The following is a 23,008-nucleotide window of genomic DNA, read 5'->3' as shown; positions in this document are numbered from 1 at the left end:
GAATGCAGATTTACTACCCGGCCTTGGTCATTCAAGCTTCTGACGCCTTCAATGACGCAGGTACCTACCGCATGACCTGCGTAAAAGTCAACCCCCCCTCCACCCCCCAAGTTGACCCGAAAAATTGGTCCTAAAAACTCGACTATTAAACAAGTATATATGATACATTGTGAGGAGAGAAAATTAACATGGCTTTCCATCTTAATTGCCTTCTGATGACCTCTTTAGAAAAATAGAATTGAGGCAAGAAGAACTCAGCTTTCATGACTCTTCATGCTCTGTGATGAAGGTGCACACATTATCGTGGTTAACAGGAAAGTGGACAGAGGATTGCTGCTCCAAATGAAGAGTATCTTGTCAAGAGCTTGCAGCTTCAGAAAAAAAGGAAGGGCATACCAACAGAGAAAAAGAGTAAAGGTCAATGCAAACTCGAAGAGTGCAAGTAGGTAGACACTCAAGGTTAGTTGGATGACAATAGATGGCCAAATAAAGCCCAATACACTTTAATACCCTATTCAGACAATGGACATCTTATGCTCCACTCTCTCGTCATATCTTCCATGAACATACCTATTCAGACAATGGACATCTTATGCTCCACTCTCTCGTCATATCTTCCATGAACATACCTATTAAGGCAATGGTGGACATCTTATGCTCCACTCTCTCGTCACATCTTCCATGAACATACTTATTGGATTGCATGCATACACATGTGCTTGATCTATACGAGTCACATGAGAAAGGCCAAGATAGTCAGATGTTTAGGCTGGAGATGAGAGACAGATGCTAGTAATGTATTGACCTTTTACAATGAGTCCATTTCTGCCAATAAAACAGTGTTTCCCAAGGTCGCACTAACCAAAACCTAATCACATACTCTTTGTTCATATCAGACAGGGTTAGGCACAGTTGGTGTAGCGGTTAACGCAATGCCTTTAAAACAGCAATGGTCAGGGCTGTGTTTGAATCCCATGCTGTTTGTAAAGTATTTTTACTTTCTCCCCGTGTCTGCATGGGTTTTCCTTGGGGGCTCCGGTTTCCTCCCACTGTTCAAAATATACTGGGGTTAATTGGCTGTAAATTGGGCGGCATGGACTGAAATGGACTCTTACCATGCTGTGTATCTAAATTTAAAAATTAAAATCATTACAGTGTTTTCTGTTTAAAAAAAAATCTTATTTCCTTTCACCCTTTCTTGAAGGAACTAAATGCATTGTGAGTTGGCTCCAAAGTCTCTCAAGAACTTGCCTTCATTTGGACAGTAATTCCAGGCAGCTTTACCAAAACCTAACCCTAATAAATCTCAAAAAAGACCAGACAACGTCTTTAAAAACAGTGATTGAATGCAGGTTCTTCTCCCTGGTCTATCTGATGGCACACTTTATATTTACTATACAAGATATTAAAGAAGTCTGATGAGTATGTGGTAAACATACTGAATGCAGTGGTTAAAACACATGAAGTTATAAACAAGCTTCTTTGCATGTCAATATTATATTCCAATCATACAGGTTTGATGAGGAGATGGGATCCATGGATTATTATTTGTTAATTTACTTATGCTTTGGTACAGAGATTTAAGAAAAAAAGCTAGAATGGGATTAAACAAGAAAGTCTGCACGTGTTGTGATTGTAGTTCAGTGCACAAAAGTGCAGGAGAAACTCAGCAAGTCATGCAGCTTTCGTCACATAGCAAATATACTGTATGTTACCAACGTTTCAGGCCTGAGTACTTTGTCAAGATATGAGAAAAAAACAAGCAAGTGCCCAATTAAAATTGTTGGTGGATGGGCAAGGGAAAAAACACAGACCCACAGTCAAGAAGTCATGGGTGGGAGGGGAAAGAAAAAAAATGCTAGGAAGTGATAGAAGGTGGGGATAGCTCTGAATGGAGAAGGAAGGGGGTGAGGAGGTGAAGCAAAGGTCAGAGACAGGAAGAGAGAGCGGGGAGGGAAGAGAGAGAGAGAGAAAGAGAGAAGGGGAGAAATTGATGTTAACACCATCTAGTTTCCGAGTACCCAGATGGAATATTAGGTGTTCCTCCAATTTCTCGGTGCATGAGGCTTTCGACAGACATGTTAGCGCGGAAGTGGGGTGTAGAATTGAAATGGTTGGCTACTGGAAGGTCCCTAGATGGAATAGGTACCGCTAGAAACAAAGGAAAATAATATTTTGGAAGATTACCCATAATCTCCACAAAATTATAGAGGGAACATGGGTGAGTCCTGGGAGAAGATGCATCAGAACCAATTGTGTAATTTTGCACTGCAAGTAGGCAGCAGAGGTATCCAGAAAATTGTGGGTGGAGGTACAATGTAATGTCTGTTAAAATGAATAGACTACAAATTTGTAATACAATGTTGATTATTGAAAGAAAACAAATTAAAAACTGGCACCGCTAAAGTGAACTGTAGAGAACCTCTGCCTTTATACTACCATTACAATTTGAATCTTCAGTCTCAGTGACATCATGAAATTTTAAGATCATAGACTAGTGAAAGGAATTTAAACACACTGGGACAGGCCAGCTTTAAAAAAATTACCCTTAAAATGTTACATTTTTAGGAGAATCATGGGATATAGATCTTTCTTCCCCAATCTTTTATACCTTGGTCAGTTTTCCTCACTTCAAGTCATGGTGGCTGCCATGGTTATGATATAACTTAATTATGTGACTACCAGCTGAATGGACCATAGTCTATGTTCAAATCTCAATTCTTATAGTCCCTTGATGGTGATAAGGAGTGACCAAGAATCGAGTAAACATTCCTCCACTTCAATTAAACCCTATTCAGTAAAATGCATGTACTCCACTGCAAAAAAAATCAGGGAAATAATACATTAATTTTAGAGCTTCACATAGGCATTCTTAAATGGTAAAAGCATTTCCAGATAACCCAGTTCTGAAAATGAGCAATTAGAGTGAATGTCAAGTTAATCTATTTTTGCCTTTTAGCTCCCATCAGCCATTTGCCTCCTTTCAGTGATATCTATGGTTTTGTTAACTGTTTTTTATCACAGTGTTGAGATGTATTCAGGTTGTGAAACATTCTGTATCAAGGAACATTCTTTCTCTTGGATTACTGTTGTTTGTGAAATAATGCTGCTTGCAAACTGTCACGTCACAGACCAGCAGCAACAGAAAAACGACAGTGTTATTTTTTTCCCCTTTTTATATATTTTTAATGAGTTTAACATAATAAGCATACATAATAAATGTCGATTACATGATGAATCAATTGTATACAGGTAAATATATACCAAAGGGAAAGAAAGAAAAATCAATAAAATATGCATAACTAACTAATAGTATCAATTACAACACTCTAGTAATAAAGATAATACTGTGCAACCATATCAGACCCCTTCATTAAACTGTTGTATTAAAATAAAAAAATTTTAAAAACCCTAAAAAACTAAAGACTAAACAAACCTAATCCCCTTCCCTCTAATCAAGGTGACCTTTTTGGAGAAGAAAAAGAAATCAATAATGATGTGGGATCACTGGTGACCCCCAGAGAACAGACAAAGAATTAGTGGAACAGATAATACTTATTGACTCTTCCAATTATAAAAAAAATTCTAAGAATGGACCCCATAACTTCATAAAATGAAACTTTCTATCTTTAATATTATATCTGATTTTCTCTAAACTTAAAACAGGACATTACATCATATAGCCACTGCATATGCATAGGGGATGAATCTCCTTTCCACTTCAATGAAATAGCTTGTCAACAATTTTCAAGATTAACCTGGAACTCTGTCCGTTAATTGCTGTGTTTGGTTTTTCTCACGAATCAGATGAACATCTATTGGCATCAGTGTTATTTTTAAAGTAATATTTTTATTATTAATTAACAATAATATAACACCTTGTCCAACTTATCTAAAGGTAACCCCCAATTCTGCACGAATTTACTTATATGTGTGTGAGGTACCCATGACCATTGCAGCTTAAACACAATTCTGTAAAGTTATTCCAAAGTCAATCTTCGACATCCAGTGTTGACACGAAGACTCTTAAAATGATGCAAAGAAGTGATTATGAATGAGATGGGAGAGACCGAGTGACAGACTGCAGAAAACTCACAAAACCTTGACGAGTCACTCCCAGAGCGAATGTCCTTTCAGACGAGAGGTGATCACCACAACTCCCCTTTACGAGGGACTTTCACAATACTTCCAGAACCCAGTCATGGGACAGTCCAAAATGATCATGATCCAAATCCACTATTTTTCCTACTCCAATACCCAAATATGGGTCAGTCAGAGTGACCTTTCCTTTGGTCACGGTGGGATTTAATAATTCCCCTTCAAAACGACCTTTCCTTTTGGTCACGGTGTGGTACATTAATTCCTCTTCAAAAATGACCCTTCCTTTGGCCACGGTCGAGATCAAAACCTCTCCTGACAAGGAGCAACAAACAAATCGCCAATTACCACATAAAGCCACTCCAGCACAGGGTTCCTTCAGAAAGATGCCTGCTCCAAGTGTTGCTTCTTTAAAATGGCCCCTGATCATACAATATGGTGTTGCTTTCTGATGCTGGACACTTGACTCTCCCCACCTGTGTCCTCTTCTTTTCACAAGTAGCAAAGTTGGTCCATGCTGTACGAGTTTGTTGCCATCCCACAGTCATCTCCAAAGCTGTGCAGGGCTTGCAGCTTGATCTGTTAACTCTTAAATTACAGTCCCGCTAAAATGAAATGGGAGCCCAAAATAAAAACATTTAGAAGTTTTTGGGTTATCTTTAACAGCAGTGGTTGGATTTCATTTGAAAGGTTAGGGAGATGTTTAGCAAACATGATAAAATGCTAAACATCTGCAAGTGTCCACCTGATATCTATGGGCATAGATATTAAGCATGTTTTTACCCAGTGAAATTATTTCAAGTTGGACTCAGACGTCATTTTGCTTAACACTGAGAACAATCTTACAGGCTTTTAAATAAAGAGAGTTAGAAAAGCTTTTGAAACCATTATCTCTCCAGAGATCAAACATGCCATGGAGTGATTCAAGGTTGTGGAAGGCACCACATAAATATATCCCTTTCATTAATCTCTGGAAATCCTCCACAATCTCTGCTTTGAACTCTTCCTTGAAAAGTATGTCAACTTCTTAACATTTCCATATCTGATTTGCTATTGAATATTATTTGAAAGGATATCATGTGAAGTGTCTTGAGATTCTTACAATGTTTAGGATTCATATAAATGCAAGTTGGTGGTAGTCCTTCTGAATCAGCAGTATTGTTTCACCATACTCTATGTACATGTTGGCCAAGATGTCAACTAATTTGTATATGTGTAGGTCCCTGCGGAATGGATGAATTTACAGGAAGGCTGGCTGTGGATCACAAAATCAAATACAAGAAGACACTGCAATTGGTTGACATTCTCCAGACTTGCAGACTACATTGTAGGTACAACTGTAAATCAAAGGAAAGCACAGTACAAATTTGAATCAACCTACATTTTTCACGGATCCTGGTAAGGGGTTGCTCTTGAATTAAATATGATTTGCTTTTGAGTACTATAGCTTGTCGAAGGAAACCGACTACTTTGCCTTTTTTCGCAAAAGAACAACAAAGTGATTTTAATGCAATTTGCTCTTTACCATTCTCCATCGATAAACTTGGCAATGCAGAAGTCTCCTCGGCGGGGTGAATAGGAACCCTCTACAGGTGGATGAGCCGTTATCTCGCTCCTCATGCTTTCCATTAATTTCTCCAGCTGAGTACCTACGAGGAAGAACAGAGCAAAAGATAATTAAATTTACATTTTCACACTGACATCTTAATTAACACCATGCCATAACCTCAGAGCATTCCAGCAAGGGTTATGCACAGTTGAACAAGTGTTGGTGAAGAATACTCAGTGAATGAAACACCATCGAAAAAAATCTAAGAAGCAATTTTGGTGTCAAGACAGGGAAAATGGATTCCTGACTAAACCATTTCTCATCAAATAAATGTTCTAATTTACATTTTAATGGAAATCAGAGGGCATTGTTGTTTCTTTATTTTGAAATCAAAATCATTGAAGAAGAAAATTATAGATATTCTGAATCATTTTGGTGATTGGAATGCTGGTGCTTTTATTTTAAATCCAGCTGATTTTGATGTTAAAAAATGCAAAACTTCAAAGAGGCTGAAGGCATAATTGGCTGTGCATGACAAAGAGAAAAGTGGAATCTTTAAACTCATGCTCCACCTGAGAATGATGGCTACAAAGTGAAGTAGATTGGGAATTAAAATACAAATTGGTGATCAAACCGAATGACGATCGCATCTGAGAAAATGAATGGCTCCTCATGTTCCTGTAGCTCAATCAGTAAAGCCAGGGCTCATCTTAACAGAACAAATAGAATCTTTCAACCATAAATCAATCATGAATCAGCTTAAAGCTGAATCTATCCAAATTTCCAACTTTCATTGCTTTTTCCCAATGGTTTTTTTCAATTCCTTTTTACATCCTCTTTTGAAAGATTTGTGCCAAATCCACACCCATCCTACTTTCTGACAGTACATTTCAGATTGTAACTAGATTTGTTCAGAGCTACTGCTGTTTCTTTTATTCATTCCCATAAATCTCTGAAGCTTCTCTCAATGAAAAGATTTTTTTCTTACACATCTTTAATAGAACCTTTCTCGATTTTGACTTTGCTTTCAAGCCCCCTTATTTTTCTTGTTCTTAGGAAGAGAAGAACCCTGACTTCTCGTGATATGTAGCAGCAGAGATGCAAGACACAAGTTAAGTCAATATCTTCTGGATCCTGTCCCTTGGAGAGGTTTAACATCCTTCCTAAAACATATTTTCCAGAATAGAGGAAGCAGCTAATTAGGTACCTTGGACTCCATTTTTTTTCTTTGAAATGTACTGTGACTACCTTTATTCCTTCAATTGCCATCAGAAATGTATTCAATTAACTAAAAAAAAATTGTTGATCAAACCTGCAAACCATATTTTTATACATTTGACACCAGTGTCCTTATTCATCAATCTGCAATTCTTTGATTTATGACTTTTATTTTACAGAATATTTTTGCAGACTTCAGGTACAGAAGCCTGAAGTCCAGCACCTCTTGGTTCAAGAACTGTTTTTTCCCCACAGCTCCTGAACCTCCTCATAAACTATTCTAACACTACCAACAGACCTGACTGCACTAGTGAAATACCATTTTATTAACTTCTGTAGTTGGTAATATGACCCACCCTTATATTTACTATTCTCAGGGCAAGAGATTTCTCCCAAAGTCCTGCACAATAAGGCACGTCAGTGGAATTGAGGGTTTTGTTTTAACAAAGTACTTGTTTGGCTGCATTTCGGGCTGAGGTACTTATGTGAATGGTCCTGAACTCATTGTCATTATTAACATGGAAATGCAATCACAAAAGCTGCAGATGCCCCAGTCTTGATCAGACCCTCAGAAATTCTGTATCTGCTCATCATTTTTATGAACATTTCACACTGGCTATCTTTCCTCCGTATTCTTGGTCCTAATAGAGGATCTGAACACTAAACGTTCAGATTTATTGTCAGAGAACATACATGACATCACATGCAACCCTGAGATTCTTTCCTGCGGGCGATCAGAATGACCATTTATTGGTGGTGCAAATAAATAAAGGTCAAACATGATAAAGACATCACACACTTGGCCCATGACACACCAAAAATAGTTTGGAAATGCAGTCAATTTTATAGGAAATGCAACAGGTGAATTACACATAGCTAGATTCAATACAGCAGCAATTTGAGCCTAAATTGTGGCCAGGACTTTTGGAGAAATCTCTTGCTCTTAGAATCCACGACATCTTTTGGAAAACATCTTCAGCTATCAAAAGCTGAATGGCCTGCAAAACAACCCCTTTACACTACACACAGCACATCTGGTTAATTTGTGTTTGAACCATAATAGTAGAAATTTGATCTGCAGAGTTTAGCAACATCACTGGGTCATGATAAAATCAGTTAATTCATTTGTAAAACTTCAGCATATATACATTATATAAAGAGAAGGGCACTTGCTCAAAATGGGACTGCTCCATCCATCCTCATGCATTTGGCCACAATAAATTTGAAGCTCACCCCATTTCATTTTCAGCCCCACATTTTCCTGTTTTGCTGTTTGAATATTTTGGCCTTGGAGTGTTGTTAAGAGTTGTTTTTGACATTGTTGCCTCAAGATAAATTTTAAATGAGATCACCAAAATCTGTTAGTTTCAGCAATTGTGAAATGTAGGAAATAAAGGAATGGGATGTTATGCTTCTATAAAGGTCCCTGAGGAACTCACAAAAGTACTCAAACATTCCTGTTATACAGCCACAACACAGGTAGGCATTTCAGAACTGACACTTTTGAGGTTTTATAATTTTAATTTTTGCTCTGAATGTGAACAGGTGAATACAGCAAATTGAATGCGGTGGATTTTTTTGGAAAAGTAGTTATAGTTGAAAGGTAGTGAAAAAGATGAGTAAGGGATGTTATTTGGGGGCAAAGATGGTGACCCGGAAACAAAAGATAAATGCAACCCTCTAAACCAGTGGTTTTCAAACTTTTTTTTTCTACTCACATCTTTGGCTTGGCTTCGCGGATGAAGATTTATGGAGGGGTATGTCCACGTCAGCTGCAGGCTCGTTGGTGACTGACAAGTCCGATGCGGGACAGGCAGGCACGGTTGCAGTGGTTGCAAGGGAAAATTGGTTGGTTGGGGTTGGGTGCTGGGTTTTTCCTCCTTTGTCTTTTGTCAGTGAGGTGGGCTCTGCGGTCTTCTTCAAAGGAGGTTGCTGCCCGCCGAACTGTGAGGCGCCAAGATGCACGGTTGGAGGCGAGATCAGCCCACTGGCGGTGGCACCAAGAGATTTCTTTAAGCAGTCCTTGTACCTCTTCTTTGGTGCACCTCTGTCTTGGTGGCCAATGGAGAGCTCGCCATAGAACACAATCTTGGGGAGAAGATGGTCCTCCATTCTGGAGACGTGACCCACCCAGCGCAGTTGGGTCTTCAGCAGCATGGATTCGATGCTTGCGGACTCTGCCAGCTCGAGTACTTCGATGTTGATGATGAAGTCATTCCAATGAATGTTGAGGATGGAGCGGAGACAGCGCTGATGGAAGCGTTCTAGGAGCCGTAGGTGATGCCGGTAGAGGACCCATGATTCGGAGCCGAACAGGAGCGTGGGTATGACAACGGCTCTGTACACGCTGATCTTTGTGTGTTTCTTCAGGTGGTTGTTTTTCCAGACTCTTTTGTGTAGTCTTCCAAAGGCGCTATTTGCCTTGGCGAGTCTGTTGTCTATCTCTTTGTCGATCCTTGCATCAGATGAAATGGTGCAGCCGAGGTAGGTAAACTGGTTGACCGTTTTGAGTTCAGTGTGCCCGAGGGAGATGTGGGGGGGCTGGTAGTCATGGTGGGGAGCTGGCTGATGGAGGACCTCAGTTTTCTTCAGGCTGACTTCCAGGCCAAATATTTTGGCAGTTTCCACAAAACTCACATACCACTTTAAGTAATCCCTATGCCATAGGTGCTCTGACAAGTTTTCTCCAGCAAAATATTCCAGTAACATTTGGGTCTAGAGCAGTGATTCTCAACCTTCTCACTTACAGAGCCCCTATGGCATAGGGATGTGAGTGGAAAGAAAAAGTTTGAAAACCATTGCTATAAACCATCAGCATGGAAACAGGTGGACAATCATTTGAAAACAGAGAATACCTTTCTGTGGAGAGCAATGCAGTGATACCACAAACTTCTGAAGCTGTGTGATACTAAATTCTATGAATGGAAGCAAATGACCAACCTACAAAGAGCATCAACTGAGGAGAAAGGTGGGGATAATGGACAAGCACTCTAAATGGCTCAATGTGATTTACGATATCCCATAGGGATTTATGTGAAATTTCAACTATTCAACCCATTTATTCACAATGTAGATGATGGAAATAGAGAGCCACATATTCAAGTTCACCAACAACACAAGGATACTGGTAATTACAGTGATACAATTAGATAGACATAGTTTAAGTGAACCTGAAAAATGGGCAAATGAGGTATTCTCTGATTTTTAAAAGATTAAAATTTTCAAGACACTGAAAGAAATTCATTGGGTAGAGGTAATCTATTTTTGCTGATTGAGGAATGTAGGATGTATTCTGAGAAATGTTAATGATCAGGAGTTGATTCTGTACAAAGTAGTGGGTGTTTGTAACTTTTCTTCCAAAAAATATTTTTAGTAGAAATCCTGCATTCTTTATTATTAAAAGTCATTAATAGATTTTAGGCAAAGAAATGCATATAGAAAGTCTCAGAACTGAATGTCAGAAAATACTGGTCTCATATGCCGAAATTTCTACAGGTGCATCGTGGAAAGCATTCTGACTGGTTGCATTACTGTCTGGTATGGAGGTGCCAATGCACAGGACAGAAAAAATGGGCATTAGTCTTCACTCCGTTGGGGACATCTACAAGAAGTGGTGACTTAAGAAAGCAGTTTCTATCCTCAAGGACCCCACCACCCAGGCCATGACCTCTTCACAGTGCTACAATCAGGAAGGAGATACAGGAACCTGAAGATGAGCACTCAGCGATACAAGGACAGCCTCTTTCCCAGTGCCATCAGATTTCTGAAAGGACTATGAACCACAAACTCTGCCTCACTTTCTCTTATTTTTGCTCTAATTTATTTATTTTTAAATGCAATTTATAGCAATGTTTGCATTGTAATGCTGTCACAAAAGAACAAATTTTGTGACATGTTCATGATAATAAATTCTGATTCTGAAACATAGTGGAATGTTGAGTATCATTGGTTTCTAGCAGATGATGGTTTTCTGCTTCGTTGGTTAAACTGATCACCATGCATCCCCTCTCACCAGGACGAGAAAAAAGAATTCCATCCAGGGTAGCTGTTATTTGCACAGGATTTAAATAAATTTGCTAACCCTGTGTATTTACATTTAACACAGCTGATCCAATAAGCATGAAAAGTTGAAATTTCTGCTATTACTTTCAGAACCAAAGAAACTCACAAATATACCAGAAACTAACCAATTAATTATGAACAGAAACTGTCAGTAAAAATGTAACCAAACTCAGCCAAAAGAGTGATTTTTATTTCTGGTACAACTTGAAAAAGGTACTGACGTATCAGTTGAGCAGTACAGCTCCTTCGACTCTGCTCCATCAAACACATCCAGGTCAGATGCAGTAAAGGGAAGGTCCAAATTCAAAATGTCTTCAGTTCATGAGTGAAACTTTGGTTCACAACAGACATCCCTTCTCTCAAAATCAGAATCAGATTTATTGTCATGAACATGAGTCACGAAATTTGTTGCTTGGCAGCAATAGCATTGTACATTGCAGGTGCAAAATTGCAATAAATTTCAGTTCTGTAAATCCAATATTTAAAAATAAATAATTAGTGCAAAAAGAGAAAACATTGTTCCATGTGGGACTTTAAAAATGTTAAATAAAATAATTTAAATTAGTTAAAGATATGTTTCTTACAGAGCTGCCTTTGATTTAAAAATATTGCTCTGTCATTGCCTCTATAGTGGACCATGGCATGTTCTGCCAGAAACCAGGTTGGCCTTAGACCAAAATAGGTTGCAAACCACTGGATAGATTCATTGTCCATTCAGAAATCTAATGGTGGAGGGGAAGAAGCTGTTTTTGGTAATGTAAAGCTGATTTTGTAAACCTCCTATATCTCTAACCCCCACCAAGGCACTTAGAATCTTCCAATTCTACCTCAAACATTATTTCTTTCTAGTACCATCATCCCCAAAGGAGTGCAACCCTGTGTTTTGACAAGACATTTCACAGCCTGGGATCTGAGATTTGACAACAACTTCAACAACAAAACCACTGATCCTACATTTATGGATTGAAGCTGAAGGTAATGATTCTGTTTTGACTTCACTTTGAGCAATGACTTCTTTCTTAGTCACTTACCAACCCCTTACCACCATCATTCCTGTCTTTTCATCTCTCCAGCTTTCCTTCTTTGTTCTTTCCTCTGTTCCCTATCTTCCATGCTGAAAACATCTAATATCTTAAAATTTTACAGCTCTGATGAAAACTCACTCAAATATTTAGTTTCACTCTGTAGAGATGCTTTGTGACTTTCTAGTGTAATGGATGTATGTTAATATTAATCTTTAAAGTTAAGTTGTAGAATTACATACATTTTAGTGAGGGACTTGGGAGCTGGAACAGAGACACACAGTTGCTCAGAGAGAGAAGTCATTTGAGAAGACGAAAAGTCTTTCAAGGTATTATTCTGCTGGAAGCTTATTTGCTTAAAAAGACTGAAGTGGTTTCTTAATTGAAACTCAAGAACAATGGGTGTTTGCTTAAAAGCATTTGTGTGTACATAGCATTCTGCTGATAGTTGTTCAAACACACAGGACTTTTAATTCAATGATCCGCAGACAGTTTGGAGTCTGTGGGCTCATAATTCATACTTTTGAAGTGGCTCAAAGTGGCTAGAGATGCTTTTAACATGTACAGGTAGAGTCCCCAACTTACCACCGTAATTGGGACTGAAGGATCGGTCATATCTCGGAACAGACGCAAGTCGGAATTTTGTTCGTGGGTGTGAAGCATCAAAGTCATAAAGAAAACTTTTTAATCAATTTTTTTTGTAGATTTCTGTTGTACTTGATAAACTATAACAGGGATACAGTGCATGTAAGGGCCAAAATGTGCATACTTGTTAGTCGGCATTTTGGGGTCCATAGTCTGGGTGCGCCCATTTTGATTCCTGTCACATGCATGAGTCTTCGGTTGGCACATGCGTGTGACCCATGGTGGGTTTGCATATTAGAGTTCAGTTGCCATTAAATGCCCTGACAATATTGAACTCTCACGCATGCTCCAAATGACCTCCAATATACGAACCTACTGTGTATGCACAAACAGAACTCCAATGCGCGAACCCACCACACACAAGCTAACTGAACTCCAAAGATGCGAATTCACTGCACATGCACCAACCGAACTCTGATACCAAACCCACCAAGCATGTGCCAACCCGTGCATGTGCACAGAAATCAAGGTGGCTGAGCCCAGCCTTCTGGATCCAAGAATGCCGACTAACAAGGTAAGTATGTACATTTTGGCTCTTACATGCCCTGCATCCATGCTATAGTTCATCAAATACAACATCAACCATGTAAATTATATAGTTTTTCTGATAATAAAAAAAAATTTGGTCGCATATGCAGATGGACGGATGTCAAGTAGGTAGTAAGTCAGGGAGTGCCTATAGATATGACAATAAAGAAGAGCCACTTCACTGTCTCTTTGACAAAAGAGGACAGTTTTGGGATTGAAGATACAGTAACCAGAAAAGGTACTGTTGTGTGTTACTCCTGAAAATAAGGGAACACAGAATAAGTGGCTTTTGAAATAAGGAAGACCATTTCTGACTGCCTCTTTGGGGAAAGAGGGCAGTTCTGTCCTTTCCTATTTCGGCACTTTGTTTAACCCTTGTCTGGGTTTATGAAATCATCATGGAACAAAATAGCCATGCAAGAGAGAGAAAATCATTCATATGAAGAAACATTGCTCTGAAAACAACTCTATAAAAGAAATGTGTGAGTTTTAAAGGTCTGATGACTTGATGTTTTATCATACTTCATTAATGCTTTTCAGCAACAATTTAAAGGAATCTAATGCCTCACATTTACTCCACAAAAGCTTTCTGAGACAGAACTTTAAAATTATCTCTTCAGAATCAAGCTTAAACTGTAATGGATTGGGTTTTAACATGCACACATATTTACATTTATGCATAGTAGCGTTAAGTTTAGAGTTAAATTTAAAGTTAAGTAAGAAGTTTTATGTTATTAATAATTAAAAAAAAAATGTTTTGAAAAAAACATTCTCTTGGTTATTACCATTACTTCTGTTTTAGCTCATAACACTAGGACTTAAATATTTTCTATTTATTGGCAGTTTGAAGTTCCCTCACAACGTATTTGTGTGGCACGGTTGGCTAGCAGTTAGCGCAATGCCTTTACAGAGCCAGCGACCAGGACCAGGGTTTGAATCTCACTTTTTTTTTAAGGAGTTTGTATATTCTCCTCGTGTCTGAGTGGGTTTTCCCCGGTGGCTCCAGTTTCCTCCCACTGTTCGAAACGTATGGGGTTTTAGATTAATTGGATATAAACTGGGTGACACTCGTGGGCTGAAATAGCTCATTACTGTGCTGTATGTCTAAAAAAAATTTATACGAACCAATGCAATGAAAGCCATATGGCTCTTGGGTGAGGTCTAGATGGCACCCACTTGCTAATCAATGTGTACATGGTGGTAAATTTGGATTTCCAGTAGCACTAAATTGTGAATGCACAGATGCATGAACCCCTGAATGTGTGTGCACACTTTATCACTTGATCTGCCTCTGCACCAACCCCCAAGTCCAAGTGCATTCTGTTTCTTGATGGAAAAAAAAGTGAAAATCTAGTCAATAGGTGAGCATTCTGGCAAATCCAAATGAGAGAAAAATATTCTTTTATTTTAACCATGTTCAAATGTGCCTGATTACACCAGACAACACATTTTTTTCCAAAAGATTTGCTTCCTGAAAAAAAAATTGGGGATTATAACAGACAACTTCAAGCAGAGCACAAAGATCATTTCAGATTTGCTCTATCACGTAGGAAATTGGAGAAACATTAAATTAACTTTGATTGAATTTAGCATTAAGCATATACTCGCCACAAGTGTAAAAGAATGCATGGCAACTGTGGCAGTGTTAATGAGACATTTCTCGTGGACCACTGTGCCTTATGGAAGGGATACAGCAGCAATGTTGGCCACGTGTTGGGAGATGCATAGCATTTAATGCAGTTTTGGGCTAGTGAGAAAGGCATGAGTGGCTTCTGTTATTCCATTATTTATAAGAGAGATAACCTTCTGCTTCCTGACAATGTTCTTTTCTAGAACCATCAGTTATAACTTGGACAGGTAGAGAATATATTAGTTAAGCTCTTTCTTCGGCACTGCTCCATCAAGCACATTTAGGTGAGATGCAGTAAAGGGAAGGTGCAAATTCGATTGCACTCTCTGCCACTGTATTGCTTACTCATTCATACCTAGTTCTTTTTGACAGTCCACTTTCCCATTAGCGCTGATGAAACTTAGGTTACATTCTATATTTTTTGCAAAAATCTTTTTGCAAAAGTCATTTTAGCAAGTATATGACCTTGTGTCATATATGGATGGTCTTAATCCAGAAGCTACAATTTCTCTTCAGAATGCAGAGCTGTCTTATCTAACTCTATGGAAATTCAACTTGGATTCAGACAGGAATCCCCCTGCCCCCTAGCAATTGCAGTGCACAGACTCACACTCACAAACCTGCCAGTGGCCAAGGCTGCAAAACAAACAAACAGCATTACATTCATCCATCCTCTCTGAACTTCTGTTTAAATTACTCGCGTCATGCTGAAAAGTTTGCCATCCTCCTGCTTTGGGTGTCGTTCTGTTCCTAGAAAACTATCTGAATTACAATTTTTTGGAACATGAACCTTATTCTCCCACTGAATCCCATTATAAACAGAGCTGTGTTCCCACAGGATACTTTTAATCTCTTGACAAACCATTTTATCGACAATGACAAAATCTCTCATCATCATTACTTAACAGCTGAGGCCAACATTAGACTCGGGGTGACAGGGTTCATGCAAAAGAAAATAATGCCAACTGTTATTTTTAGTCACTCAATGGTATGGCATAATAACATTTGGATTTGCCAACCCAACCCACTAATTTGGTTGGCAGTCACAGCCAAGTCCCTCCTTTGCCATGACCTCTCCTGTATGAAGACACTTAAATAGACATCTTGGAGTGTGGCACTGCTGCGCCCTTCATCCATGAGAATTTTCACCGACTTGCAAGGCTTGTTGATTATGAAAGGATTTCAGAGGTGGGAATATCAGGGCAAGGGATGGGATTTTAGGATCAGGATTCATGGTTAAATTTATGGCATAAAAGGCATTCGTAGGGGTAAAAGCTTAACACTCAGTGAATTAGTAGGAGTGGAGTAATGACTGAGTGTTTAAGCTACTGCAGCTTCTACACATGCAGGACATCAGTAAAAATGCCTCACAGGCAAAGAGAACAGTTCATGTGTCCTCAAACTGGAGAGGGCATGCCAAGGGGAGGGGGGGGAGGGTGGTGGTGGGAGACTTGGCTGTGACTGCCAACTCAAATGGCACAGTGATGTCATACCCAAAAATCTATTGTCCACAGTATTGAATGACTAAAAAAAAGTATTTCTTTAATACTTGGTATTTATATTTTCCCTCATAAATTCTGTGAGAGAATTTTATTCTCTATTTCAGATTTTTGGTTTGTGATTTGTGAAATCCGCAAGGGAAAATTTCCATGACCCAAATGGCTGTGCCGCAGGGGTCTCCTGTAGCTTCTACTATAGAACAGAAAGTCTTCATTATTGGAACTTATTTTGGTTGTAGGTCTGTGATTCAAATGAAGGGAGGCAGGTAATGGAATTTTCTTCTCTGTGATGCAGTCAGCAGCCCAAATAAGATCAGAACCAGTAAACTAAAGCACAGACCCCTTGAATCATTCCTGATTTATTCAGGTTCCCGTCTCTAAGGTTCCACGAGTATGTTCTGAATCTCTGGGAGCACGAACTGAGAACCAGAGAACAGCACAGAAACAGGCCCTTCGGCCATTCTAGTCTGTGCTGAACTGAAAAACAGTCCATTAAGTTGTACAGATACAAATTCCAGTGGGGTCATAGACAACCAGGATGGCTAAATAACAAAGCCTTTAAAAACACATTTTTAAATTTGAAACTAAACTAAAAAGACATGTCGCCTGTGCCATATAACCATATAACGTTTACAGCACGGTTCACTTGAACAACCATGTCACTTTTGTTATTTTTCTTAAATGTTAAAATTGAGCCCGCATTCACCACTTCAGTTGTCAGCTCGTTCCACTCTGTGTGAAGAAGTTCCCCCTAATGTTCCCGCCATACTTTTTCCCTTTCACCCACAACCTCCAATTTGGTGATCTTTCTCTATCCACTAACCATAAATACTCAGCCACCCATACAAATCAAATTAAACCAGCTTCCATGTTCAACTCACAATTACTGGAAGACAAACATTTTCATCTGCCTTTAGTGTTCAAATGTTTTCATATGCCACCACTTCAAATTGGTCATTTGGACCCCTGACACCTCTCATCAGTTGTGCAAGTGACCTAAGATCTTTGGGTCACTGGGGCATTCAGATTTGAAAAGTATCAGAGCCATTTTACACCAAAATTGGCTCTGGTTTAGTCTGGAATGGAGAAAAGGTTTCTGACTTCCTCCACTACCTCCCAGCCCAACTTCCTTAACCCAATATGTTCAGGCCAAATATGTTGGTACTGCAGTATGAATAAAATGTATTCAGAAAGCTGAATTGTGTTGAGTCAACAATGCCATTAAGAATTGATTAAGACTGTGCAACTCTTACATTAATCCTCTGTAATTCAGGAGTCACGAGTATGGAGAATGGGAGGCCTTTCCACCTCAAATGGAAGGACTTCTGAACATGATGCAAGTAATTTAATACTATGTGCAGCTCAAATACTAGAGGGGAGAAATAAGTTTGCATACTTGCTGAAAAGGTAGAATAGGATCAGAATCCAGTTATGTTTCTCAGTAACACAGCCTGCTGACAGCCCTAATCTAGATGAACTAAGTTCAAACAGGCCCCATATTAGAGGACTGATGATTTGCACTCCAGCAAGGAATCTTCCAGAAAGAGTGGAAACACCAAGTGAAAAGAGACGAGGTTAGAAATATTCACTGAAATAAGATACAGCAATTAAACTTTAAATATCTCACCTTTGGAATAGGATACAGCCAACAGTATGAACAGCAAATGAGGTTAATGCCATCTAGAGATCAATTTGTGCAAACCTAAAAATAGATGCTGTGTTTATAGAGGGTGAAAAGACAAGTGTCGTGTCAACACAATTGGTTAATGTGGTCACAGATGTGGACCAGCACCTTGTTCAATACCTTAACCTCTGTTTATACTCTGACTGAGTTAGACTTAGGGATTTTTTAATATATTAAAACACATTTAATTCAAAGCTATTCACAATGAAAGCTATTTATTCATGTATGAATAGTCAGTGCTTTTAAATAAAGACACTGAAGGAACAAGGTCTAACATTTAGTGAGACATCTCATCTCGGTAGCTTATTTAACATCACCCATAAGGTAGATTTCAAACCTTGACAAGGGCTGCCCTGAGGTCTGGTCTAAATGCAGGGTATGGTGAACATCGAGCTCGAGTGACGGGGGCAAGCAACATACCCAAAGGGAAGGTTATAACTTTTTCCTGAATCAAGTTTTTTTTTGTTCCAAAGGGAGTGACTGGAGTGGCATGCTCCTCCTGTCAGATGTGGGAAATCAGGTACAAATCAACACATGGGCAGGATGTGTGTCCAGTCGCAGCTCTTTTCAGATTGTAGAAGCATCAGATGGACAAACCGAGGAGCATGCAGGAGGAAGAGAGTGTCAGTGACAATAGTGGCAGGTTTAGTCAGAAATGGGTGACTGCTGGATGAGGTAGGAGGATGGTGCAGGAGTCTCCTATGGCTATCCCCCTTTCAAATCAGTATCCCGGTTGATACTGTTGTTGGGGGAGAGGGGAGGGGAAGGGAGGGAAATTGCTTTTCAGGAGACAAATAGCAGCAGCAGCCAGATCAATGGCTCTATAACTGGTTCTGGTGTAAAGCAAGGCAGGGCAAAAGTCTAGTTGTAGGCAACAACAATAGCACACTCTTTAGTTCGGGACAAAGGCAGGCATTTCTGTGGCTGTGAGCTTGACTACGGGATGGTGTGTGCTTCCTCTGTGTCATCATCAAGGATTTCTTGGAGTGGACTCAGGACATTCTGAAAGGGGAGGATGATCAGCCAGAGGTTGTGGTCCCTATTGGTACCAATGGTATACGCAGGAAGAGAGTTGAGGTGCTGCAAAGAAAATTTAAGGAGTTAGACAGAAAGTTTAAAAATTAAAACGTTAGGACTTCTCGGCTTGTAATTTTAGGATTATACCCCATACTATGACCAAGATGCCAGTTGAAGCTGTAGAGATGGATACAATTGAACCATTTCAAAGACATTTAGACAGGCACTGAAAAAGGTTTAAGAGGGATGTGGTGTGGAAGTTGCTTTAGTAGACAATTTACTGACAAGAGATTCCTGAAACTGGTGAAACAGGCAGACAGGGTGGGGTGGCTAAGAGGGCATTTGGCCCACTGCCTTCATCAGTCAAGAAGCTTCAGTTGGACATGTTATGGCTGTACAAGAGATTTTTAAGGCTACATTTGGAAATCTGTATGCGGTTCTGGTTGCCTTGTTGTAGGAAGGATGTAAATAAACTGGAAAGGGTGCAAAAAAAGCTTCATAAGGATGTTAGAGGGACTGGAGGGCTTAAATTTCAAGGAGAAACTGAAGCTTTTTCCCTTCAAAATAGAAGAGGCTGAGAGGTGACCTTCTAAAAGGTATACAAAGTCCTTAGGGGGATAGATAAGGTGAATGGTCACAGCCTTTTCCCCATAGGGCACAGGTTTCAGTTAAGGGGGAGGGAGATTTAAAAGGGACCTGAGGGGTAACTTTTCTCAAGGTAGAAGCACTGCTATAACTGCTGTAATGGAAGTGTTTCCTGGGGTGTGGAGCTGAGTAAAGCTGGGCTGTAAAGACGTGGTCGTTCAATGAGCTCCATGGGATCCTTCCTACTAATTGAATGTCCTGCCTGATGACCTCAAGCAAATATAAACTGGCCATCGAACAGGGCCAGGGCAGTATTTTGACAATGAAGTTTCAAGCAGTTCAGATCTCACAAGATGCGGGGAGGAAGTGGATCGGTGCAGAGCACCCCACCACTTCCTAAGGAGAAGGTTGGGACAGGAGCCTTTGGGGTGGGAAATCAAAGCAGCAGACCAAGCTCAGTGTGGCGCTCGGTACCCAAAGATCTCACACAAGGATGCAGGCTACAGGTGGCCAGCCTCTGGGAACCAGGTGTCAGGGCAGGGATTCACAGGGGGCCGATGGCAGCGGAGCTGAAAATACATAGGAGAGCAGGCAATTCTTGTGCGAGAGAGACAGAGCTGCTGTTTCATCAATTCTGATTTACTGAGAATTTTCAGCAATCTCTATTTTTATTTCAAGATTCTGAGCACTATAGATTTTTGCTTTTCAACCCACAACAAGTTATTGTGATGAATGTATCATTTCCAAACTGGGAGGGAGATTCAAAAGAAATAGTTAATTAAATTCACCCTAAGACCTGCAAATGCACTGTTGATTATTTCTATTTATAGTGTGGTGATATTTTGCTTGTTAGGTGAAGAATTATGGGTAAATTTGGATGCAATGACAGTTGAAGGGTTCAACAGGACTGACCTTGAAGACAATAAACTGAATTAGCGAGCACACTGATAACAAGTTTGTTCTGCAGAAAAGAACTGAGCTCTGAAATGACACATTTATTATTAGTTTTGGTTGGTTAAATTCTAAAAGGTTTACTGCAATAACAGGGGAGTTGTATAGATTGTATGACAATGAAGTCATTGACAATGGACAAAGCTTATCATAATTCACTTAAATAAGCTTACATTAGATAAAACACAAAACATAAATGTGTACATATATATTACTTTGATCCTTTTAAAAACTGATTTTGACCATGTATCAACACCAATCAAAGTTTGGTGCAAAAGGTTTTAAAGAAATATCTGACAGAAGGAGATGGAGGTTGACAAGCAGACATCTTTAGCGATGGAAAGAATTCAGAAGCTTTGGTTCTAAATCACAGAAGGCTCAGTGATCGATAGCAGAGCAATGAAAATCAGGGATGTGCAGGAGACCAGAAGCAGAGGAGAGGAGCTTTAGAGTGTTATCAGTAAGGGAGAGTTGAAAATATTAACACTTTGGACTCTATATTTTCAAAAAATACCAACAAGTACGCATACTCCGTGCCCCCATTTTCCGAGAGTGGTTTTATATCCATACTGGTGCTCATACTGTGGTTTATCCATGAACCCAGCCTGGAGTATATATTATGAAAGGCTAAAAATGGTCAGAGTCCAAAGGATTAAGACTCAAATGAGAATTCTAAAATCAAAAAGAAATATACAAGTTGTCAGCCGAAAGTGACAGCAATGAGATACCGAAAATAAATTAAGTCTATTGATTGAAGCTTGTTCCCCACCTCAGAGTAGTAACACATTGCCTTCTAAAACAGAAACTTTTGTTGATAGTACAGCTGTTAAGTGCATGTTTAACTTGTGACATTTGATATTTGGGACTTCTGTTGATTTGTGAAAATAATGCAACTTTCTCCCCTCAAGTAAAAGCCGTCTTCTGCCACTCACTATCTGTTAATGTTTAGTTACTCAGATTGTGTTATTGATCTCAGCTGTGCTCTTGTCAAGTGGAGGTGAAGGGAGGTCAAAAAAATACCCCACAGGTTGCGAGAGTTTTCAGCTATTTCTGTCTCAACCTTATTCCAGGTCAAGCTGTGGGATGAATCTCAACCTCTTTGACCTGCAATTATCCACATGGTATAATATTGCAAACAAAAAAAACTGCAGGTTCTATGAAATCTGCATCTATGGATGGAGAAACAGTTAATGGTTAAAATGCTGCCTGAACAGCTCAGTATTTCCAACATTTCCTTTTCTTTTGAAGGAAGTGAATGGATTGGTGGGGACTGAGTAAAATCACAATGTTGGAGAAACTCAGCTGGTCAAACAGTGTACTTTATGTAGCAAATATAAAGATACAGAACCAATGTTTCGGGCTTTAGCCCTTCACAAGGTATGTAGTTTCTCCAGCATTGTGTTCTTACTTAAACCACGACGTCTACAGACTTGCGTGTTTTACTACTGGTGGGGTCATACACTTGACTTTTGCTTTGGCTTCAATACAATAAAATTGTATTTTTGGTGATTGGAATCATGTCATCCACAATGAGATTAAGGAAGTCTCTGACTCAATTCAAGTAGATCATGTAAACAACACAATGGTCAATTTAGAGATCAATTAAGGAAGGTACTTGTTTGTTGACAGAGATTGGAAGTGCCAAACCAGCGTTGTAAAGTTGGTTGCTCAAATATTTGCTTTTGTGAGCCATATTGGCGAGCATCAGCTAAATTTGATCTTACACGAGAGGGTTCCACGTCACCACTAAACTGCAGGGATCTTAAATGACCATGTTCTGCAATCTGAATCATGACTTATCTACCAGTGAGGGAGCAGTAACACTGCCTCAGATGAGATTCTGAATTGCAGCGTAAATATTCTGACAACGTATTTGGAACAAATCTCAAACACTCAGTTCTCCAGGAGATCTGAGAAGGAATAGTTATTGATCTTTAACAATTTCCACCACATTAAGAAAGCAAAGCTCCTCAGCTTCAAAATAAATCACTCGGCGTGTCTCATTTTAAAAAAATGGCAGTTGATTTATACAGAATATTTCACGTTTCATTAAAAACACTGCAAGTTCTTTACAGCCAATGAAGAACTTGTGAAGCAAAGACACTGATGTAATGAAGAGATTGTGTCAACTATTTCATGCAAGTAATTCATATACAGGAAGTTCCTATGAACAGCAATGCAATGTGATCAGATCGCCTGCTTCAGAAACATTAATTGAAGAATAAATATTGGCCACCAGAGCAGCGATAAGTCCTCTTTGAAATGGAACCAGAAAAAGTGTTAGACCCACCTGAGAAAGCAGTTGAATATTCCAACTGAAAATTGGCACATTAGTCAGTATGATATTGCATATTGAGCCAGAGAAATAATGGAAAGATTAGAAACAGGCAGAGAAACTTTTGCTAAATTTTTCCTTCATCATAGACATCAAAATCTCACATGCAATTCATCCTTAATCTAGGCTGACATTCATAAGCAATAAGAAACCAGTCAAAATAAAATAATAATTTGAACACTTCC

The 23,008-nt window shown here is 39.2% G+C and overlaps 1 protein-coding gene across 1 annotated transcript in view; it reads right to left on the bottom strand.

The window, feature by feature from the left end:
- snd1 (staphylococcal nuclease and tudor domain containing 1) overlaps nt 1-23,008 on the bottom strand; it is a 767,382-nt gene that overhangs the window by 91,324 nt on the left and 653,050 nt on the right. The window contains exon 19 of the mRNA XM_069908835.1: nt 5,624-5,747. Coding sequence (XP_069764936.1) covers nt 5,624-5,747 — 124 coding nt within the window. The remainder of the gene's footprint in view (nt 1-5,623; nt 5,748-23,008) is intronic.

Source organism: Narcine bancroftii, chromosome 13 (genome assembly GCF_036971445.1).
Source record: "Narcine bancroftii isolate sNarBan1 chromosome 13, sNarBan1.hap1, whole genome shotgun sequence".
Classification (NCBI taxonomy): Eukaryota; Metazoa; Chordata; class Chondrichthyes; order Torpediniformes; family Narcinidae; genus Narcine; species Narcine bancroftii.
This window is presented reverse-complemented; position numbering and strand designations above follow the sequence as displayed.